The sequence below is a fragment of the Symphodus melops genome (genome assembly GCF_947650265.1).
Source record: "Symphodus melops genome assembly, chromosome: 5".
NCBI lineage: Eukaryota > Metazoa > Chordata > Actinopteri > Labriformes > Labridae > Symphodus > Symphodus melops.
The window spans coordinates 21320637-21338823 of NC_136695.1; the positions used below are offsets into that span (position 1 = coordinate 21320637).

The window sequence follows — 18187 nt, forward strand, 5'->3', positions numbered from 1 at the left end:
ATGATCCGGGTGTATGTAGGCCAGTGATAGGCCTTTGCCTGTGCTGTGGCTTAAAAAGTTCAAGTCATTATTCTCCTCCTGCTTCTATTCAGACGGGGTCCCGTTGGCTCATTGTTATTCTGCCCGAGTGACAGAGAGAGAGGCAGAGGGAGGCGGACACTGAGCGTGAGGCTGACTGCTCTGGGAGCTGCTTGTTCAGGGCGGGGGCTACAGTCGGTGGTCGGTTTTTCTGCGGGCGTGAAGGCATGTTGGTAATCGGCTCAGTAATGTGGAGAGGTACTGAACGGCACCAAATATCTGACCCCGATTCCTGGGAGTAAAGAGAGCCAGAAAGAGGGAGGAAGTGTGTGTGTGTGTGTGTATGTGTGTGTGTATGTTTGTGAGAGAGAGAGAGAGAGAGAGAGAGAGAGAGAGAGAGAGAGAGAGAGAGAGAGAGAGAGAGAGAGAGAGAGAGGGCCATGTGAAAAAGGGGTGGAGGAGAGCTGAGATTTAGTGCTCTGCTGGATGAGACAACCCCCCACTAACTAACGGAGAGGGAGAGTAGCCTAATAGGAAGAAAGGAGGGGGTGTTGTACTCTTCATTTAACACTCAAAGAAGCAGGAAGCCTTTATCGTTCCCACAATGACATCTGAAAAGGTATGTAACTTTTTAAAAGAAAGTAGTTGAATTTCTTGTTGCAGACTTTTGTAATGGAACTGGAGCTCAACAGGTAGCTGTTGAACTGTATACTGTGTGGGCAAAGTTTTCATTTTAACACTCAGGGAAATGTTCACTCTGCAACTTATTCATTTCTCTGTTTGTACTCGTCCTTTCCTCAATTATTTTTGCCCCCAGACACACAAACTGTTTCATGTTTTTGATACATTTTGCTATGTTGTGGGAGAAAGGCTCATTTAGCTGTGAGGTGCTGTTTAGCTGTACTGTAACACCATTCATTGATCTTTAGATTAATGTGAGGAGTGAGTGCATGACACAAAAATCCCTTTAAGTAGAAGTCTTGTGTAAATCTTCCAAGCTTGGTTTTCTCTTTGGTGCTTCACTTGCCAGGCTTTTTTTGAGGGATGCTTCAGAGTCATTGAGACTGCAAATGTTATATTCCCAAAAGATTGATGAAATTATCTGTAAATTTTTCCAATACAGAAAAAAATGTGTTCAATTAATCATTTGAAAGAGAAATACACCTATGTCTTCTATAAGGAGAGCAAAGAAAAATATGTTTATTTTTGCCTAAAAAGACCAGACAAAAAAAGAGTAAGTAACATTCAAATGTTTAAAAAAATATTCTAATCTGTGCAAGTGGCATTTTTTGGTTTTAACCAAGCCATTTGAAGACATTTTAAGAGGCCAAACCACATGAATGCACCTTCTGTATCAGTTCCCCGACCACCTGCAAACTGCTCCTGTTGCATCCTGAAACAAACAACACTTTATCAATGTATTCAAAAAATTTAAATTAACACCACACCAAACTGAGAAATTAAACATTTATTCAAATTACATTTTGTACTTCCCCTGGGAATAATGTGCATCAATATAAAGCTTTCAAAAAAAAAAAAAAAGTATCTTCAGAGCAGTCAGATGACAGGGTGGCCCTAATGAGCAAGAGCCTGGAAATGTTTTCTTTGTGTCATATACCATTAGTTGATCTGGGTCACCGTTTTCTCTGTAATCTTGCTGCGATAACAAAGGAAGGCTGCAGTGGGAAAACAGGGAATGAGGATTCTGCCATCAAATCCAGACTGGAAATCCTTTGACCCCAGATCAGTCCCCCCTTGATCGTGCCCTCTGCTGAGGAAACATCCTTGTCGCGTGTTTATTCAGCACTTTGACACCTGCGACTCACTCTCGAGGAGACCATTGTTCTTATCTGAAATGGTATAAGTCTTCTGGCACTCGAATCTTGGAGAAATATTTGGGTTGCCGTAATGTTGTGAGGCGATAATGTAGAAACCGGCAGGCTTAGACAAAGAGTAGGTTCGTGAGAAAATAACAGTGCTGCCCTCTCACAAAAATCCAAGTCAGGTCTGACATCCTTAGCACATGTTGAATGGCCTGAAAAGTCCTAAACAATAAATGTTTATAGTAATCTCACACTTTCAGTGTCTCAAATAGGGCTGATGTTGATCAACTGTCTTTAAAACAACAGACAAGATTCCTGTAATTTATAATGCTTAACTTATTTTACAGGACAGTTGTGTTTGGAGGTTTTCTGCACATGGACCAAAAAAATACCTGACTTACAATTTTGCCATCTTCTTATGAATCACGTGAAGGTTTTGTCTTAAAACAACAGGAAGTCATTACACTATAATTATTACTCATCAGGGCACAATGTGGCATTCCTTGTTTTGCTGGACAGTCAGTCCAAAACCTAAATATGTTCAATGAAGTGTCAGCACCAGGAAAAGCAGCAAATTCTGACACAAGAGGCAAGAAAAAAGTGAATGTTTGGAGTCTTTGATCATCCAAATACTTGTGTATTCATGAGTGAGAATAGTTTCAGCTCAGGTGAAGTAAAACAAACAAATAAATCAGAGAACCTTTTGCTCCAGTGACCCTCGTTGCTTTTGGTCTTCCCCTCTGTTTCCTGTCGGTCCTTTCAGTGCTGAACTTTCAGATAGAGCTGAAATTTCCTTCAGAAAATCGTTAAAGGGAGAAAAAATATCACACCACAAGGGCTTTGACCTTTGCTTTCCAAAGTGAAGGTGACGCTTGAAACATCAGTTTGTGCTTTTTTTCTGTGAAGAGTCATTGTGAACAACATTGGTCAAACGTTCTTCTCTTGTTTCTCTTTCAGTGGATTTCTGTTCGCTGTCAAGACTAGTACCCTGACCAACAAAAGGAAAAAACAACACAAACACACAAAGTGGTTGGTTATACCCAAGAGAAGCAAAATGTCACGAACAGAAGAAGTTAACAAGATGACGGAAAACGTCTACAAGGTAAGACTCTAAAGCGCCCTGGCAGTGACCCCCCATCACAGTATAAGAGATTTGGGAGATATTTTCATCACAACCAAAATCTTACACAATTCATTGTATTGTGAAATGATTAAAAATGTCCTCTTATTGTTGCCAACAGGGGATTCTGGACCAGTTTAATCCCAGTCTGAAGAACTTTGTGACTATGGGGAAACACTATGAGAGAGCCCTGACAGGTTAGCCAAACACGGGCCTTAACTTTTGTCCTCTAATCAGGGTTATATGTGATGTTACACAATCACTTTAAATGTATATGTCCCTTATCATAAACTCTCTTTCTCAGGAGTAACTGTGGCTGCCAAAGGGTACTTTGATGCTTTGGTGAAGCTGGGAGAACTGGCAAGTGACAGCCAAGGCTCTAAAGAGCTGGGTGAGTGAGGGAAGTGAGGGAGAAATTAAGAATAAATCTGCAATGGCACCTAATAAAGTGAAGAGAGTCGACTTGACAGCTGCAGGAGAGGATGAAAACAGTCTGCTTATGTGTTAGTGAGGGAGCAGAGGAAGACGAGAGGGGAGAAGGAAATGTAGAGACAGAGAGAGGGAGAGAGAACAGAGGGAAACGGAGAGAGTAGGGTCATTGTTGGGAGATTAACAACACCACATGATCTCATTGTAATGCTGAAAACAGCGGGGGAGGCAGGCAGGAGAGTCGGAGGGCGAGATGCCAGCCACCACATACTACAGCGCTGTGTGACCGAGGGAGGCACTCACAGCTGACTGCCGCTTTGTAAATGAGAAACTGTGTGAAAACAGAAAGTTTAAAGACATTACTACTCGTGTGTTGCCTGCACGGATGTAGATGTTAAATGCTGTTTATAATGGTCAAGATTAGAACATATGTTTGAATAAAACCAACTGATTACTGTTATATTTAAATCATTTATAACATTTCTACACAGGAGACACATTGTTTCAGATGGCCGAGGTGCACAGACAGATTCAGGTGCAGCTGGAAGATGTGGTAAGTCTGCACTAAGATGCTCTGTGCCAATTATATAATGGTATTGAATTGATCAGAAAGAGTGCCATTTTCGATAACAATGTAGCTGCCTGTGATGTTGCAAGTTTTCTTTGGTACATCTATCATTTTGACGCTGCAGTGTCAGCATACGTTGATCCAATTGCTAAGCTTTGATGGGTTTATTTTATCAACAGTTGAAGCTGTTTCACTCCGAACTGCTCGCCCAGTTGGAGCAGAAGCTGGAACTGGATATTAAATACCTCACAGTAAGTTTATGTGGACCCACACAAAATACTGTACTAGCATCAAATATTTCAAAAGTGAGCTTTGAACAAAATTACATTTAATTCTGTTGACCAGAGCAATTATTGTATAAATTATGAGGCAAACCAGAAGATTATGTAAAACGTAATACATTGGAATGATTAACACTGTGATAATTAAACAGTCACAGACAAGCAATACGATAGATAGGAAGTCAATAGCCTTTAATGTGTAGATGTACACACTGTAGCAAGAGTGTTGTGTTCCTGAACTAGCTGTGTTCATGGAGCCAAATAAAGTTTAACAAAACATTGCTTATGACTGTTTTCTATTGTCTGAACTGTTTTCTTAAAGCTGTGTCACAGTGAATATCAGCATGGGTGCAGCGTTCTTTCTCCTATAATATAAAGCACAACAACAACACATGTTCCATGATATTGTGGAATAAAAAATACAAATTCCCTTCCTCCCCCCAGGCCACCTTGAAGAAGTATCAGAGTGAGCGGAGGTCGAAGTCTGAGTCTATCGAGCGCTGCCAGTCCCAGTTGAAGAAGCTCCGCAGGAAGAGTCAGGGCAGTCGTCACCCAAACAAATACGGAGACCGAGAGATGCAGGTGAGTTACAACCAACCAATCCATCAATGAAAAAACAAAGACGCATAATGAACGAAGAGGAAAAAAATACGAAAACACAGAAGATTCAGTTAGTAAGATCGTTTGTATTTTGAGAATCAGAAATCCTCCAAACAAATGGATCTTCTTAACTCAGCATTATAGCAGATTAAAATGAAGGTTATGTGAGCATTTGTGTAAGAAATAGGCTGGTGTGAATAAGATTAAAGAACAATCTGCCTCAGCTGATTTTCAGAAAACAAGCAACTTAGTGGGCAAACATATTCCTGGAGGAAATAGGAATGACATAAGAGGATGAACTGATTTAGCCACTTTGGAAAGTGAAAATGAAAATTGAGACTGAGCTTTCGGGTTTTGTGAGAGGAAAAGGTCACCAGGGGTTTAAGTGTTGTGACCTTGTGTTTATGCAAAGAGCATTGAAGATCACCCTGTCTTGAGTGCGTGAGATTTGGATTCAAAATTTTCCCTGACTTGTTCCACAGTTTGTGGAGTTGATGAGCCGTCGTCAAGGTGAACTCGATGCGATGGTTGCCACGGGTTACAAGTCTGCGCTCACTGAAGAAAGGAGACGATACTGCTTCCTGGTCGACAGACAGTGTTGTGTCACCAAACTGCTAATCAGCTACCACTCCAAGGTAATGGGATCACATTAACTAATTTGGCATCATTTCAGCTCTCGTTTGTTAAATGTTGGCAATATAAACCCAACTAACAGTTAATCCTACAAAAAAGTATGTGCAATCAAACTCTGAAAAAGCTCATTCCTCTGTTCAGGAGACCTTCATTGTTTTGTAGAAACACAGTATAATCAATGTTGCACTAGTGGACATAATCCTTATATGAACAGAGGCTCTGTCATTTGTGTTCTTTTGAACTCCGTTTGAACGTCTAAATATTCACTACATGTGTTCCTCTGCTGCTGGAAGTTGAAAAAACGGCCCATTTTTTCCTTCCTATTTCTATTACACTTGCTGGACATGTCTGTGATCCGTGTTACAGGAGAAACATCTTTAGTTGGAATGGATGGGTTTGGTTTGAGAGCCAAAGAAATGGAAATTGAACTAGTGCATTTAACAGTTTTTTAGGGATTATCCAAGAAAAGCAAAATAATTGAATGAATCCATCTTTATCCTCTAACATTGTTGTGGGGTTTTTCTTCTTTCAATCCAGGTGAGAGAGCTTCTGTCGCAGAAACTGTCATCATGGCAGCTGTCCTGTTCTCAGCCCACAAAACTACCAGAGCGTGCTCTGAATCTGCTGCGCCACACCGCGCCTCAAAGCTCAGGAGCTGCTGGGATAGCTGAGGTACTCCGTCACACCAAGCTAGGCTCTGCTCAGCCTGAACAGGTCAGATTATGGTTGTTTTTATTGGTTCAAGTCTTTACTTTGGTTTGAGTTTATCATTTTTAAAAGTTTAAGCTCCTAATCTGGACCTCCTTTTTGTTGGATTTCACAGAAAGATTATGTTGCTGGTTGTTGTTTTAAAACACTTTAAAAAACCTCCTTGGGTAAACTCGGACATGCATTTTGTTTGTTAAGTACATATTAAGACTGTTAATACATTAGTGAAAGTTTATGAAATATTAAAGAACATTCAGGCTAATAAATCCTTGGATGCATAGTCTGTTAAAAAGTTTTTGTCAACTTTTTTTGGCCCATGACTTCACTTTGACTTCACCAAACTCCAGTAACCCCAGACATCACAACAAATAGCTTTTTGCTAAAATAATTTGTTTTCAATCATTGAATTTTTTTTTTACAGTGTTGTAAATTGTAAAGTTTTGTGTGTATTACTGTGGACAGAGACAAAAATGCTGGCATGACATTTCTATACAATGGATGACAGACATACAGAAACTCTGTTAGTTTGTTGTTTTGGCTTTGTCCCACAGTAGCATGTGTTCATTATATTTCAATATACAATATATTTTGTATTGATAAAATAAAAATACACATTTCAGACAACCCCATTTGAATTCCATGTTACCACACATGGGGCCAAGACCCCAAGGTTGGTAAAAGCCTGCTGTACATGCTTATGTGGCAGTGCCAAGAGGTATATGAAGTCCTTCCAAGTCACACATCTGGAGTGAAGTAAAGTCACAAGTCTTGGTGTTGAAGTCAAATTCAAAGCAAGTCACCACGTTTTCAATCATGTCTTGGTCTGAGTCCACTAATCTGGAATTTAACTACAAACATTTAATGAGTGACTTGTATTTTTTATTGGTTAACATTTTTATGTTGTTGTTATTTTCAGAGGCTCTCTCTGCTAGAGATCCCAACTATGTTGAATGGAGACTCCAGTCGCTCCCAGCAGCAACGCCAGCTCCCTTCCTCCTCTCAGAGTGAAACCTGTCCACCTCAGGGCTCCCCTCAGACTTTCTGCTCCTTCTCCTCTGGGGGAGCCGCTGGAGGTTCATCACAGGGAGCGTCTCCTCAGCACAGCAGCACTCCCCTCAATACATCAGCCAGCCTCCTCCCTGAAAGCAGCACCAGTGGCAGCCCCAGCCCAGCTGCCTCCACTCCCACCCCGTCCAGCAGCTCTGGCCAGCAAGGCACCCACCTACTGACCACCAACACCACCAACCTCTCCCCGAGCCTCATCCCCTCCACTGTGATGTCGCTCAGCCAGATTTCCACGACTGGCGGCTCCTTGCAGGGCATGACCCTCCCCATCACCCACAGTGCTCCTCACAGTCCTCCACTGCCCCATAGTGCTCCTCTTTCCAGGGCCATGACTCCTGTGCAGCTCCTGCACCAACAGGTGGGACCAGGAGGGAGCAACACGTCATCGCCGTCACACATTCCCTGGATGAAGGCTTCTGATATGAGTGCAACAGCGACACTCCCACTGCCGAGGAGGCCCAACAGCGAAATAAAGCTTGGAGGTTTTCAGGGTAGGAAGGGAGATGTCTTTATTATTTGTTTGTACGTCTACAATCATATATTGTCACAAATTAATTTTTTAAGATGTAAGTCTCCCGTGTTATTGATACTATAGTCACGTGGTTACAACAAATAAACAAATAAACTGGTGAATCAGTCCACAGTGCAGCTAAAAAAAACACAAAGATGAATTTTATCAAAAATAATTGCAATTCATGCTCAGATGTCATGCCTTTGAACAACTGCAGCAGAGAAGAGCTTGTTTAAAAAGTTGGTTACCCTGCTGACTGTGAGCTATTAACCTCCATCTGCACCTCTTCATGAAACAGCACACTCTGGGCAATCCTTTCCCCATCCTATCGTGAAATGTTAACAGATAATCTGCCAACAGAGAGAGCTGTCATTGTCAGGAGGCAGCTGTAGGAAATGATGTGTTTGCATTAGCAATAATTAAATACAGTGCTAGTACAGCTGTTAGAAAGTAAACACTAAACAATAACATCCATCACTTAGAATCCCTCCTCTGTAGACTTTCAATGCTAATGAAACCTGAGACTGGTGGCCACTGCAATAAACAATGAAGACTACAATGTGTGGAGACACTTGCTCAGTGTAAAAACATTGTAAAGGCTATTGATCAAAAAAAAATTGTTGAAACTTTGATTCATGACAATAAAAATAGGATTATAACTTTCTTGTTTCTCCTCTACCAAGGCTCCAGTCTCCCTAGGATCATGCCTTTATCTGGTCCTACACGTGCTGAAGCCTTGTTTGCTCACTCCCCTGGGGAGTCGGAGGGCAGTGGTGGTGGCGTTGGCGGAGCTTGCTTACTGCACTTCCAGCAGGGTGACAGCATCACTCTGCTCATCTCTGAGGCCAGAGACGGATGGCACTACGGTCAAAATGAACGAACTGGACGGTAGGTTTTACAGATCACATGCTGTATGAGATTTTGCCCTGTACAAAATAAGTGTACACAAGTGAGATGCATGGTGACTACACAGAGTCTTATTAGGTTTAACATTGTTAGTATGCACAAGATTACAAGGCTGAATAATTTATAATAAGGACATGATAATGTTAAGGTGTCACAATAACAGAGAAAGTGCTTCCCTTTAACATTATTTTCTTTTGTGGATTACTGTCAGAACAATGGAGAAGTATGTCTTTATCTCACACACACTCGTCTTGCTGCTTGAAGAACTCAGTTTAATGTCTTGCTGAGATAACTTAAAGAGGAATTTCCTTTGACAGGAAAGGCTGGTTCCCTTTTTCCTACACTCAGCCACAGCACAATGCTATGGATCACCTTGAGAGGTAAGTCAAGGGGGGAAAAGATTATTGTCCTCTTAAATTTTCCATTCTTATAATTTTAGCTATTTTAAAACTAAATGGATCAGTAGAACCTGATATAGTAGGAAGTAATAGTATCGGTTGACTCACAGAAAAACAAGTCATTTTCAAGTTGACATAAATGTGGCAATGTCTTTATTCTCGTAAAACAAATATCATGCCAGAGAGAGAGTATGTTACCCACTCTTTACCCTTTCAGTCTTTCCACCGCTCTTTTCCCACACATTCACTTCTCCAACACAAAAAGCATGGTTGATAAAAAAAATGCTCCTATAATCATGGTTTCCTTTCTAATTGTTCCTCTATCCCCTTTCCCCGTCTGTCTTTAATCTTCCCTTTAGCTCCCTCTTCCTCTCCAAGGCCAACAGCAACAGTACGGGCCAGCTCGACAAGCTTGGGTTTCAGGGTCCTGCAGCCCTCACCCCAGAGTCAGAGGAGGAGCGGTCTCTTCCTCCCCAGAGGGTCAGCACCTTCCGCCCGCGCCCGTACAGCATGGCCGACAGCAACAGGGTCAGAAGGAAGAAGATTTGCAGATAATTATTACATCTTACTGAACATATAGATACTTATAGAGAAGAAACAGATGGTTTGTAATTTCAAATATAACAAAACTGTTCTTTGCATTTCAGATTACTTCAGCATTGGCCTCCCCACCACCATCCCCTACCAGGTAAAATTAGTGACGCAAATTAGCTATTAGTGTCTTTATTGAGAAACATTTAATATTACCTATAGTGTCTGTGTATATCACATTTCTAATCTCTTCCATGATTTTTATGTTCATGAGATAGTTTAGATGTGTTTAACAGGTTAGAATGATATATCTAAAGATACATTTGGTGCTAAACATAAGTTCTTATAAAGATTTATAATTGGGCTTTTTGCCTTTATTTAATGAGAGAGAGAGTGGAGAATTACATGCAGAAAAGGAGCTGCAGGTCAGACTTGAATCAAGACCTATAGGCCTACCACTTGGAGAACTACAGCCCCTGATCTAACCACAAGGCCATGTGTGGCCCTTTGACTATTATTTTTTACTTTTTTATTTTTAAATTAGCTAGGTTTACTACTCTGTTCTATGGGTTGCCACAAGCTTCTCTTCTGGAATTAAACATATTCACAATGTGGCCATGTTCCTCTATAAGAACACACAAACAATTATAACGGTTTAGCATAAGCATGTTAGCATTGCCATTGTGATCATACTTGCATGCTAACGGTAGCTTTAAGTTCATTGACTACAGTTCTTGTTTTTTTATGTGATTCGTTTATTCCCATGTCGTGTAAGCTTTTATGATAAAACCCTTTGGAGTGTCCATTTAATGTAAATGTTTTTTTTATTTTTTGCTGCTTACAGGATAAACCCATTTGCTCACATCCGACTCAGAAAAACTGTCACCAACGATCGCTCAGCTCCCATCATCGAGTAACAATTATATTCACACTGCAGCAATCCTGCGTTCTGTGGTTTGTCAGGTCTTCAAACCTCAGGTTGATTCCTGGAAACAACCCATACGGTCATGATGATTTTGTTGATGTATTTTTTTTCTTCAAATCATCAAAAGCAGATTATGTTTCTTGATAAAATTTTTAAACAAATTATAAAAGGTTTTTTTTGTAAAGATCAGTTTTTTAATTTGATTTCAATCAATTTAAGTTTGGAGTACTTAACATGAAGATAGAATCAGAACCTCTTTAACATCTGATGAAGCCTGAGAGGGTATGAAGAAAATAGACTAGTTTATGACAGAAGTTTTGTCTGTACTTAACTAAGTGTTTGAGATCTCCTTTGCTCATCAAGACTAGCTAACATGTTTAGGTTTTTCATTGCCTATGAAAGATGCCTCCGACTTCTTTTACTTTGCAATGTTTTTTTCAGAACATGCTTTGCTTTTAATTCAGTTTTTGTGCCATATTTTAAAGTGTTTCTGTGTTTGGTTGATCTAGGGACTGGCTCCTAATAGCAGGTTGTGAACTTTCACTGTAACAAAGTGTTACAAGGACAGGCTCCTATTCTAAAAGTGCTATTACGATATTATATTTTTAGAAATTAGAAATGCTGCCAGATTTTTGCATTTTGCTTTGGTTTGAATGAATTGAAGTTTTGAATTTATTCAAAGTGTCTTTTCGAATTCAAAATGTGGTCGTTTTGGTTGAGATACTTTTTGTATTTCAATGAAATTCGCCACGTTTATTAATTTTGTCATTTCTACAGAAGCATCACTGATGATAAGCAAAACTGGTCAAGTGATGGACTCCCTGTTGGTTATATCTTATAAGTTCATTCAATTTACAGAAGCACATTCTGCTACTGCAAAGTTACTTATAATTAAAAGTAACTCAAAGTTACTTTAGTTATTGAATGATTTAACCCTTCACTTGGCCTAACAAAACGTTGTGAAAAAAGTTTTTCTTTAAATGTGATATATTAAACATTAGATTATTGAAATTTGTTGGGTCTCAGATAGATATTTTTGAGACAGAGGAAGTTCTACAGAAAGTTTCTGAGCTCCACAGACTGTAGCAACGAAAAGCTGAACGCTGAGATTATGGTATTATTGAAGAAGTGTTTATTTCAGAAAGTGGCATGATGTGGAGGGTTAAAGTAAAAAAGAGTGAGAGATTTTCCTGATTAGTCTTTGGATTTGATGTCGTCTTGATTCCTTTTCAGTCCCAAATCTAAAGACATCATATAGGCTAGTCAAATGTTTACCAATCAGACGGAGTAGAATCTGAAAGAGATGTGAAAGCCGAGACAGACAACAGGATTTATTTTCATTTGGGAAATGTTTTTATGAAAGTGATGAGGAAAGCATACTGGGAAGTTGACCAGCGTCTGAGCAGGTGTTAATGGTAAACTAGAGTTATCCCAAATAATATTCTGTAGCTCTAGGGGACTTTAGTTTTAAGGTGAAACATTTTATCTGTGCAAACTGAAATGGTTTTTGTTCTTGTTGTAATTACTTTGAGCTTTGGTGGTCCTTTAGCACCTTAAAGATTTTAGATGTCGCCCAGAGGGTTGTAGAAAATCATTTCTAACAGCATTTATATACCTTTGAGTAGTATGGCATTATTAATAAAGCAGAAGGCTAGCAAACTGATAGAGTTAATGCTTAGTCAAGCTTGTAAATAGGGCTTAAAACATCTGTGAATGTATGACTTTTATTTAACTTCTTTTTAGTAATAGTATTTCACTTTGGAAGAATGCTAGAACTTTGTTCACTTCTAATACTGGAAAGCACACAACTAACATATACATATATACATTTGTATATAAAAAATATACTGGTATTACTGAAAAATATGTTGTACAAAATAATGTGTGCAGAAGTACATGACACTATAAATACAACTAAAGATGTCGAATATACGTAGCAACAAGAAATACATGGAAATTAACAGCAGTATTCAGAATATTGTGTGGAGATGAAGTTGCAGCAAAATATACAACACAATGTGTTTGAGTGGTTATGGGAGAACTGCTACTTAAAACAGGAACCCAACCACAATCCACACGTCCTCTTCCAAAGTGAGATATTGTTACTATATTGCACATACATTATGCACAGTTCCACAGGTCCTTTAAAAAAATGGATTAATGGACTGTCAATCTGTTCTATGAGCTACATCAGCATGAGATCCTGGTGACTTTAGAAGGTGCTTTATTATGATGATGAAAACTGCTGGAGACTTTCTTCACCTCAAACACTGAATATTTGTGTAATGGGAAATAAAAATCTATGGAAACATTCCTTAAAGTTGCATTTCTTACAATGATAGTTTTTTTTTTAATCACAGCTTTGATGTTTTAAAATCTACATGTCCTAAGCTAAATGCAAAACAATATATATTTTAAGTGTGGGGCTTTACACTCATCCATGCTGTGCAGCTCCTTATTTCGTATTGCTCTGTTAGCCCAGTTACTCATGCAAGCAGCATAATGCTGCTGTGGAACAAAGACTAGCTTTTAAGCCTCTTTTGGCCGATCAGGGTTGTGCTGAAGCTCAGTTTCAGAACTCTCTTGATCTGCTCCGGAAAATCCAACAGCAGTCCTAACACCATATTATGATTTCTAGTGTTAGTCTACCAACCTGGTGATGAAGACTCAATGAAAATGTCTTTGTAACACTCATTAAAGCCGATGAAAGGCTTACTTTGTGAAACTGATTTTATTTAGGCTTCAAGAACAACCACACAAGCGGGGCACATTTTACCAGCTGTTTTAAATGTTGCTTTTTCTTTGCAGAAATTTTAAAGCAAATCCAAAAACACTATTTTGTTAGAGGTTCTGATCTAAAACAAACTTGCTCAGCTAAGGCAATTAAATATGTACAAAAAACCTTTAAATGGTAAAGTATTTACTGTATCTAAATCAAACAATGTCACACATAAGTTGCATTAAATAGAGAATCTTTATTTCAGGACACACTTTGCAGGTATGCAGACATAGAACAAAAGGAACAGCGCAAGTGTTGGTAGGTTGATTTGTGAAGTTACAGATTTTTAAGCCATTCAAGGTTGTTTCCTTTCGGGTTACATGGATGCTCAGGAACATCAGGCATGTTTCCATCATCTCGCACTGGGACTGCATTGAGAAAGTAAGGACAAGAGCTTCAGTTTTTTATTAAAAGGGTTCACAGTGCTGTTTCACATGTGTGGGTATTGTTTTGCATCTATCATCAGCACTGTAGCACAATCTCCTTAAAATGATGAGGAGCAGTGTTTACCTGGGTAGTTGTACGGCACAGCTGAATTGATCATTGTTGAATATTTTGTCATAGGGCTGAGGAGTGGAAGAGCAAAGCCTGACGACAGAAACATCTATTAACATATAGTTAACAAAACTACATAACGGCCACACTGGTTATCCTAACAGTTCAAACAGAGACTACAGAGAGAGAGAGACGCCTTATTGAGCTTGTGAAGTGAACTGCTTTAGTCCAGATATCAAATGTAATTATTCCTCGGGATCAATAAAGTATTTATGTAGTTGATCAATGTTCAGCTATTCTACTGCAACACACATTTCTGGGTTTGAAACGCACCTACGACTCCAAGAGCACAAGACACCAAGATAATGGGCTCCTTATTCCAAGCATTCTTCAGGAAAGCTCCTATTCCTGTAGGATAAAAAAACAGGACAGGTAAAATGTACCTACGATACGCTAACGTTAGCCACCATTAGCAGCTCATCCAAGGTCACGTTTTTTGTTGGATTTCGAGTGAAGAGCGTTTTGTTCAAGCACATCTGAGGCGTGGCCGGTGAATTGTTAAATGTTATAAGCGTATATGTTAACTAGAAGGGTTTCCTATGAGAGTCATTTAACAGAATAGGTGCATGAAAGATGTCAAAATGTTAACATACCCGCCATGTTGACTTGTGTAGTCTGCAACCGCGAGGGTGCTCATGGGAAACGTAGTCAATGTTTAAGCAACGTCTATTTTCTGCGACCGTCGCATAAAAACATGAATGCGTAACATGAGCTGCTCTTGCGTCGCTGTAGCTTGAGTTTAAGTCAAGTAAATGTGATAGATAACGGACATAAGCGACTTAATGAAACAGTTTGCGGTGAAAATTTAGAACAACTAATCCGTTTATTTCGCCTCATCTCTGATTAATGTAAGTAGCGACGTGGATTAGTGGTATTTAAGATTGAATGCCAGTCTGTCATTGATGATACGAGTCCAGTAACCGAGGGTTACACATACAAATTACTGAATACAAAATCACTAATATTCATCAAAAGCTACCACATTAAACAAAGTGATCTGTCGGTCAAGTAGCCTGCTCAGTTTTCCCCCAATCAAGGTTTGTAAGTCGAACCAGAAAGATTTATTACATCTGTAGCTACACATACTGACAGGGCTCGCTTTTATTACTACTTTAATTAAGGTGTGTAAAGTAGTGATCTTGTACATTTTTCAGATGATGGAGGATTTCTCTGGATTGGCTCTTCCCCCTCTCTTTGGAGGACACATCCTGGAGGCAGAGCTGGAGCCTGGTGGTGTGGAGCTAGGACCAGGAGAAGTAATGTCCATGAGCTGAGGAGGAAGAGAAAAGAGAGGGAACAGGCATTTTATAGGGATCTAGCAGGGGGCATGGTGGGCGGTGAGAGCTGGTGTGAAGGGTGACTCTATTACACTGGAGCTAACTGTGCAGCCTTGCAGAGATTTCTCAGGCTTAACTTTTGGAAACCACAGTGAAGAGAGATGCCCACTTAACGGCCCCGGTGATGTCCTGGTCTTGCTGTGGTTTTGTTAAGTTAGGCCTTGCTGCCCAACTATCAAAATTGTTAAATGATTTAGGCCATTAGGGTCTAGGTTATGTGACATATCAGCGGGGATTGGCAATAAGGGCGTAAGTGACAGGAAGGGTTGCTTCACTGAGTGCTTATCCATTTCATTAAGGCACAAGCATCATGTGTTTGATTTTGACGTGTTTAAATGTTATGAGTTGTTAATTTGATATGAAACAATATTTAATTGGAATGGATTCAGCAACATAAATGTTATTTTTGTTCAAACTGATTTTGATTGAGCCATAGACCCTGACAGTCAAACAAGAACTAAATAGAGGTGTGTTTTGTCCTCCAGGTGGAACTGGGCCCGGGCAGCAATGAGCTGCTGGAGAGTACAGCACAAGAGGACGAAGAGAAAAGAGCTCTTGATAAGAGTAAATATCTGGCTCTCAGCAGGAGATGTAAAGAAATTGAACAGGTGTGTGAAAGTTTACAGTTGCATGTAGATATTGCTTATGGTGTGATATATCTGGGTGGTCTGTCCTAATTTCAAATATCTCTTTTAGTTATGTGCTTGAATGTTTGGGTTTTTTTATGACAGATTTCTGAAGTATTTCTTTCTTTTAACGTTATTTGGGGGATTTTTAACTTTATAAGAACTGTTTGTTGGTGAGAGTTAGAGAAGGCATGCTGTAAAGGGCTGAGGTTGGATTTGAAATTTCGAGCCCACGGCTGCGGCTAGGAGGACTATCCTCCATACATGGTACACACGACATAATCCCTATAAACTAGCTGATTTCTAAACCAGTGGATTTAATTGTAGGACTGTGAATGTAGAGCGAGGCAGACTATATATCAGTTTGTTTTTTATTTATTCTGTTACTTTCTGTTATCCTGTTGCTTTCTCTAGCTGTTTTACTAGGGCACATGTTTAGAAATATATCCATCTTCAGTTAGGAGACAGATATTAATAATGCTATTTAAAGCTTTCATCAGAAGGCTATGACAGTGTACTCCTTGTCTATTAACAATGTGTCCTTTTCAGGTGAATCAGAAGATTCTTGGTCGCCTTCATCAAGTACAAAGAATTACACGGCACATGAAGAAAGAGAGACGGTAAAAAAACCAACACATTACACTTACTCTAACATTCTTCTTGAATATTTGCCCCTTGATGACCAATTTAAGATTCTGTTACCTTGTAGGTTTCTGATGAAGACTTTAGATGCTCATGGAGATGACTACAGAAGCGCCCAACTCACAATACTACTAGAGGTGAGAACTAGATCAGACAACATTCCTGTGTGATATACATTTTAAGAAGAACAGTATACTTGTATAAGTGCTCTATTTAAAACTATCCATTAAGCAGATTGAATCATGGTTATCGTCACCATCCATGTCATACTATCAGAATACAGATCCAGTTTACTGCTGTTAATCTGAAGCTCATGACTACGGTCTTTATAGTGAACCACAGAATGGTGTGACAGTATGTTTGTCTCTGTTGTGCTTCACAAAAGTTTATGAACTGAACAGCTACCACTTGTTTTTAATAATACAGCTTTGAACTTTCGACTTTGATGGACGTATGAGCAGTTTACTGGGCATTGAGCAGTACTGTATGTCCCATCTGCATGGAGTACTCTGCAGAATGCACTGCAGTAGAAATAGATGGGAAAATAACAGTAACATTACCTCTTTATGTGGATTTACCCGATACTGGATGAGAATCCTGAAAAAAAGTCCCTATCTTTATGTATTTATTTATGTATGTATGTATGTATTTATTTATTCAAGTAGGGTCTGTTTACTTAGTTTTTTAGCCTTTTACAAAAGGGTCAAGATATTAGCTAATAATTCAGGACTCTTATTGAGTTCATCATAACACAATCACAGGTAATCTTGCAGTTGTGCAGCCTGTCTGCTCTTTGTTTGATGTATTATAATCAATAAAAATGCTCAAACCCCTATAATGTTTGTTGATTATAATTCCCTCTGTCTTTTTCCAGGAAGAATCAGGAGCACATTTAGATTCTGCTGCTGGAGTCGATAACGATCAGCTCAACGGTGTGTCAGGTTCTGCTTCGTCTGCATCTTTGCATCATGCTACTGGACCTAAGAAGAGGAGACATCGAATTCCACGACAAGACAAAGATCAAGTAAAGCAATGCTTTGAATGTTTTTTCAGCATGTTCTGTCTTTGCATGGTGGCATTTCTGTAAATATAGATGAGTGATAAAATGTTGAGCAGTGTCTTTAAAGTACACATTCAGACATCTGACAGTGCAGAATTATAATTTTTTAAAAACGTATTTTCTCTTTCTTTTCCAGCCTGAACCCGAGCTATCAGGGTTGGCAGAGGCACAGTTTGGAGAAATGCCCAGCCCTACCTCACTGTCTCACTGACGCTGCACTGCTCTGGAGGGGATAGTGATGAAGGAGCACCAAACTCAGACCCGTTGCCAGACCTTAATCTTAGGGGGGGGCACAATTATTATCAGCAGTACACATCTTTTAATAACCCTATACTCATTAAACATAACCAACAGCAATATGACCCGGTACACCAATATAAGATTCTGTAGTCATGTACATGTAATATATCTGATAAAATGTATTCAATATAAATGCGTCCTTGATTTTGTGGCAATTATTTAAGTAACTTTCAAACTAAAATGTTTAAGATAGCATCTGATTATTTTGGTTGCATTAAATATAATCTTTATGTTTATGTAATTCTAAATTAAGAGCATTTTTAATGAATCCAATTCAATAGAATTAGCCAGTTTTTAGTTGACGAGCACTTCATGTTATTTTGCGCCTTTTTTTTGCTTTTGAATTCAGTAGCTATCGTCTGGTCACAAGAC

The 18187-nt window shown here is 39.3% G+C and overlaps 3 protein-coding genes across 5 annotated transcripts; 2 read left to right on the plus strand and 1 right to left on the minus strand.

Annotated features, from left to right (window-relative positions):
• Positions 1–145: 145 nt before the first annotated feature.
• On the plus strand, positions 146–12829 carry LOC306824304 (BAR/IMD domain-containing adapter protein 2). The gene is made up of 15 exons (XM_079344397.1): positions 146–637; positions 2799–2943; positions 3083–3158; positions 3266–3352; positions 3882–3943; positions 4138–4209; positions 4684–4821; positions 5322–5474; positions 6010–6186; positions 7097–7736; positions 8440–8644; positions 8980–9042; positions 9420–9588; positions 9708–9748; positions 10436–12829. The coding sequence occupies exons 2-15, from the start codon at positions 2896–2898 to the stop codon at positions 10506–10508; spliced, it is 2004 nt and encodes a 667-aa protein (XP_079200523.1). The 5' UTR covers positions 146–637; positions 2799–2895; the 3' UTR covers positions 10509–12829.
• A 642-nt stretch (positions 12830–13471) lies between these two features.
• On the minus strand, positions 13472–14566 carry ndufa3 (NADH:ubiquinone oxidoreductase subunit A3). The gene is made up of 4 exons (XM_079344416.1): positions 14444–14566; positions 14124–14198; positions 13806–13883; positions 13472–13663 (listed from the first exon to the last, which is right to left on the minus strand). The coding sequence occupies exons 1-4, from the start codon at positions 14448–14450 to the stop codon at positions 13572–13574; spliced, it is 252 nt and encodes an 83-aa protein (XP_079200542.1). The 5' UTR covers positions 14451–14566; the 3' UTR covers positions 13472–13571.
• Positions 14218–17948, plus strand: tfpt (TCF3 (E2A) fusion partner). Of its 3 annotated transcripts, none has more exons than XM_079344412.1 (7): positions 14218–14354; positions 15005–15106; positions 15673–15795; positions 16363–16433; positions 16523–16592; positions 17330–17479; positions 17652–17948. In XM_079344412.1, the coding sequence occupies exons 2-7, from the start codon at positions 15005–15007 to the stop codon at positions 17724–17726; spliced, it is 591 nt and encodes a 196-aa protein (XP_079200538.1). In that variant the 5' UTR covers positions 14218–14354; the 3' UTR covers positions 17727–17948. The 3 variants fall into 3 exon arrangements, with proteins under 3 accessions (XP_079200538.1, XP_079200537.1, XP_079200536.1); XM_079344411.1 differs by lacking the exon at positions 14218–14354 and adding an exon at positions 14559–14698; XM_079344410.1 differs by lacking the exon at positions 14218–14354 and adding an exon at positions 14750–14887.
• Positions 17949–18187: the final 239 nt, after the last annotated feature.

What these genes read in the sequence shown, in the direction of transcription:
- LOC306824304 (XM_079344397.1), top strand. Translation starts at nt 2,896, where the DNA reads ATGTCACGAACAGAAGAAGTTAACAAGATGACGGAAAACGTCTACAAG. An exon ending in TAATCAGCTACCACTCCAAG is followed by an intron (nt 5,475 to 6,009) that starts GTAATGGGATCA and finishes CTTTCAATCCAG; the next exon opens with GTGAGAGAGCTTCTGTCGCA. An exon ending in GCTCTGCTCAGCCTGAACAG is followed by an intron (nt 6,187 to 7,096) that starts GTCAGATTATGG and finishes TGTTATTTTCAG; the next exon opens with AGGCTCTCTCTGCTAGAGAT.
- ndufa3 (XM_079344416.1), bottom strand. An exon ending in TTGTGCTCTTGGAGTCGTAG is followed by an intron (nt 13,884 to 14,123) that starts GTGCGTTTCAAA and finishes TTCTGTCGTCAG; the next exon opens with GCTTTGCTCTTCCACTCCTC. An exon ending in TGTGCCGTACAACTACCCAG is followed by an intron (nt 13,664 to 13,805) that starts GTAAACACTGCT and finishes TTCTCAATGCAG; the next exon opens with TCCCAGTGCGAGATGATGGA.
- tfpt (XM_079344412.1), top strand. Translation starts at nt 15,005, where the DNA reads ATGATGGAGGATTTCTCTGGATTGGCTCTTCCCCCTCTCTTTGGAGGA. An exon ending in GATGTAAAGAAATTGAACAG is followed by an intron (nt 15,796 to 16,362) that starts GTGTGTGAAAGT and finishes TGTCCTTTTCAG; the next exon opens with GTGAATCAGAAGATTCTTGG. An exon ending in CACATGAAGAAAGAGAGACG is followed by an intron (nt 16,434 to 16,522) that starts GTAAAAAAACCA and finishes GTTACCTTGTAG; the next exon opens with GTTTCTGATGAAGACTTTAG.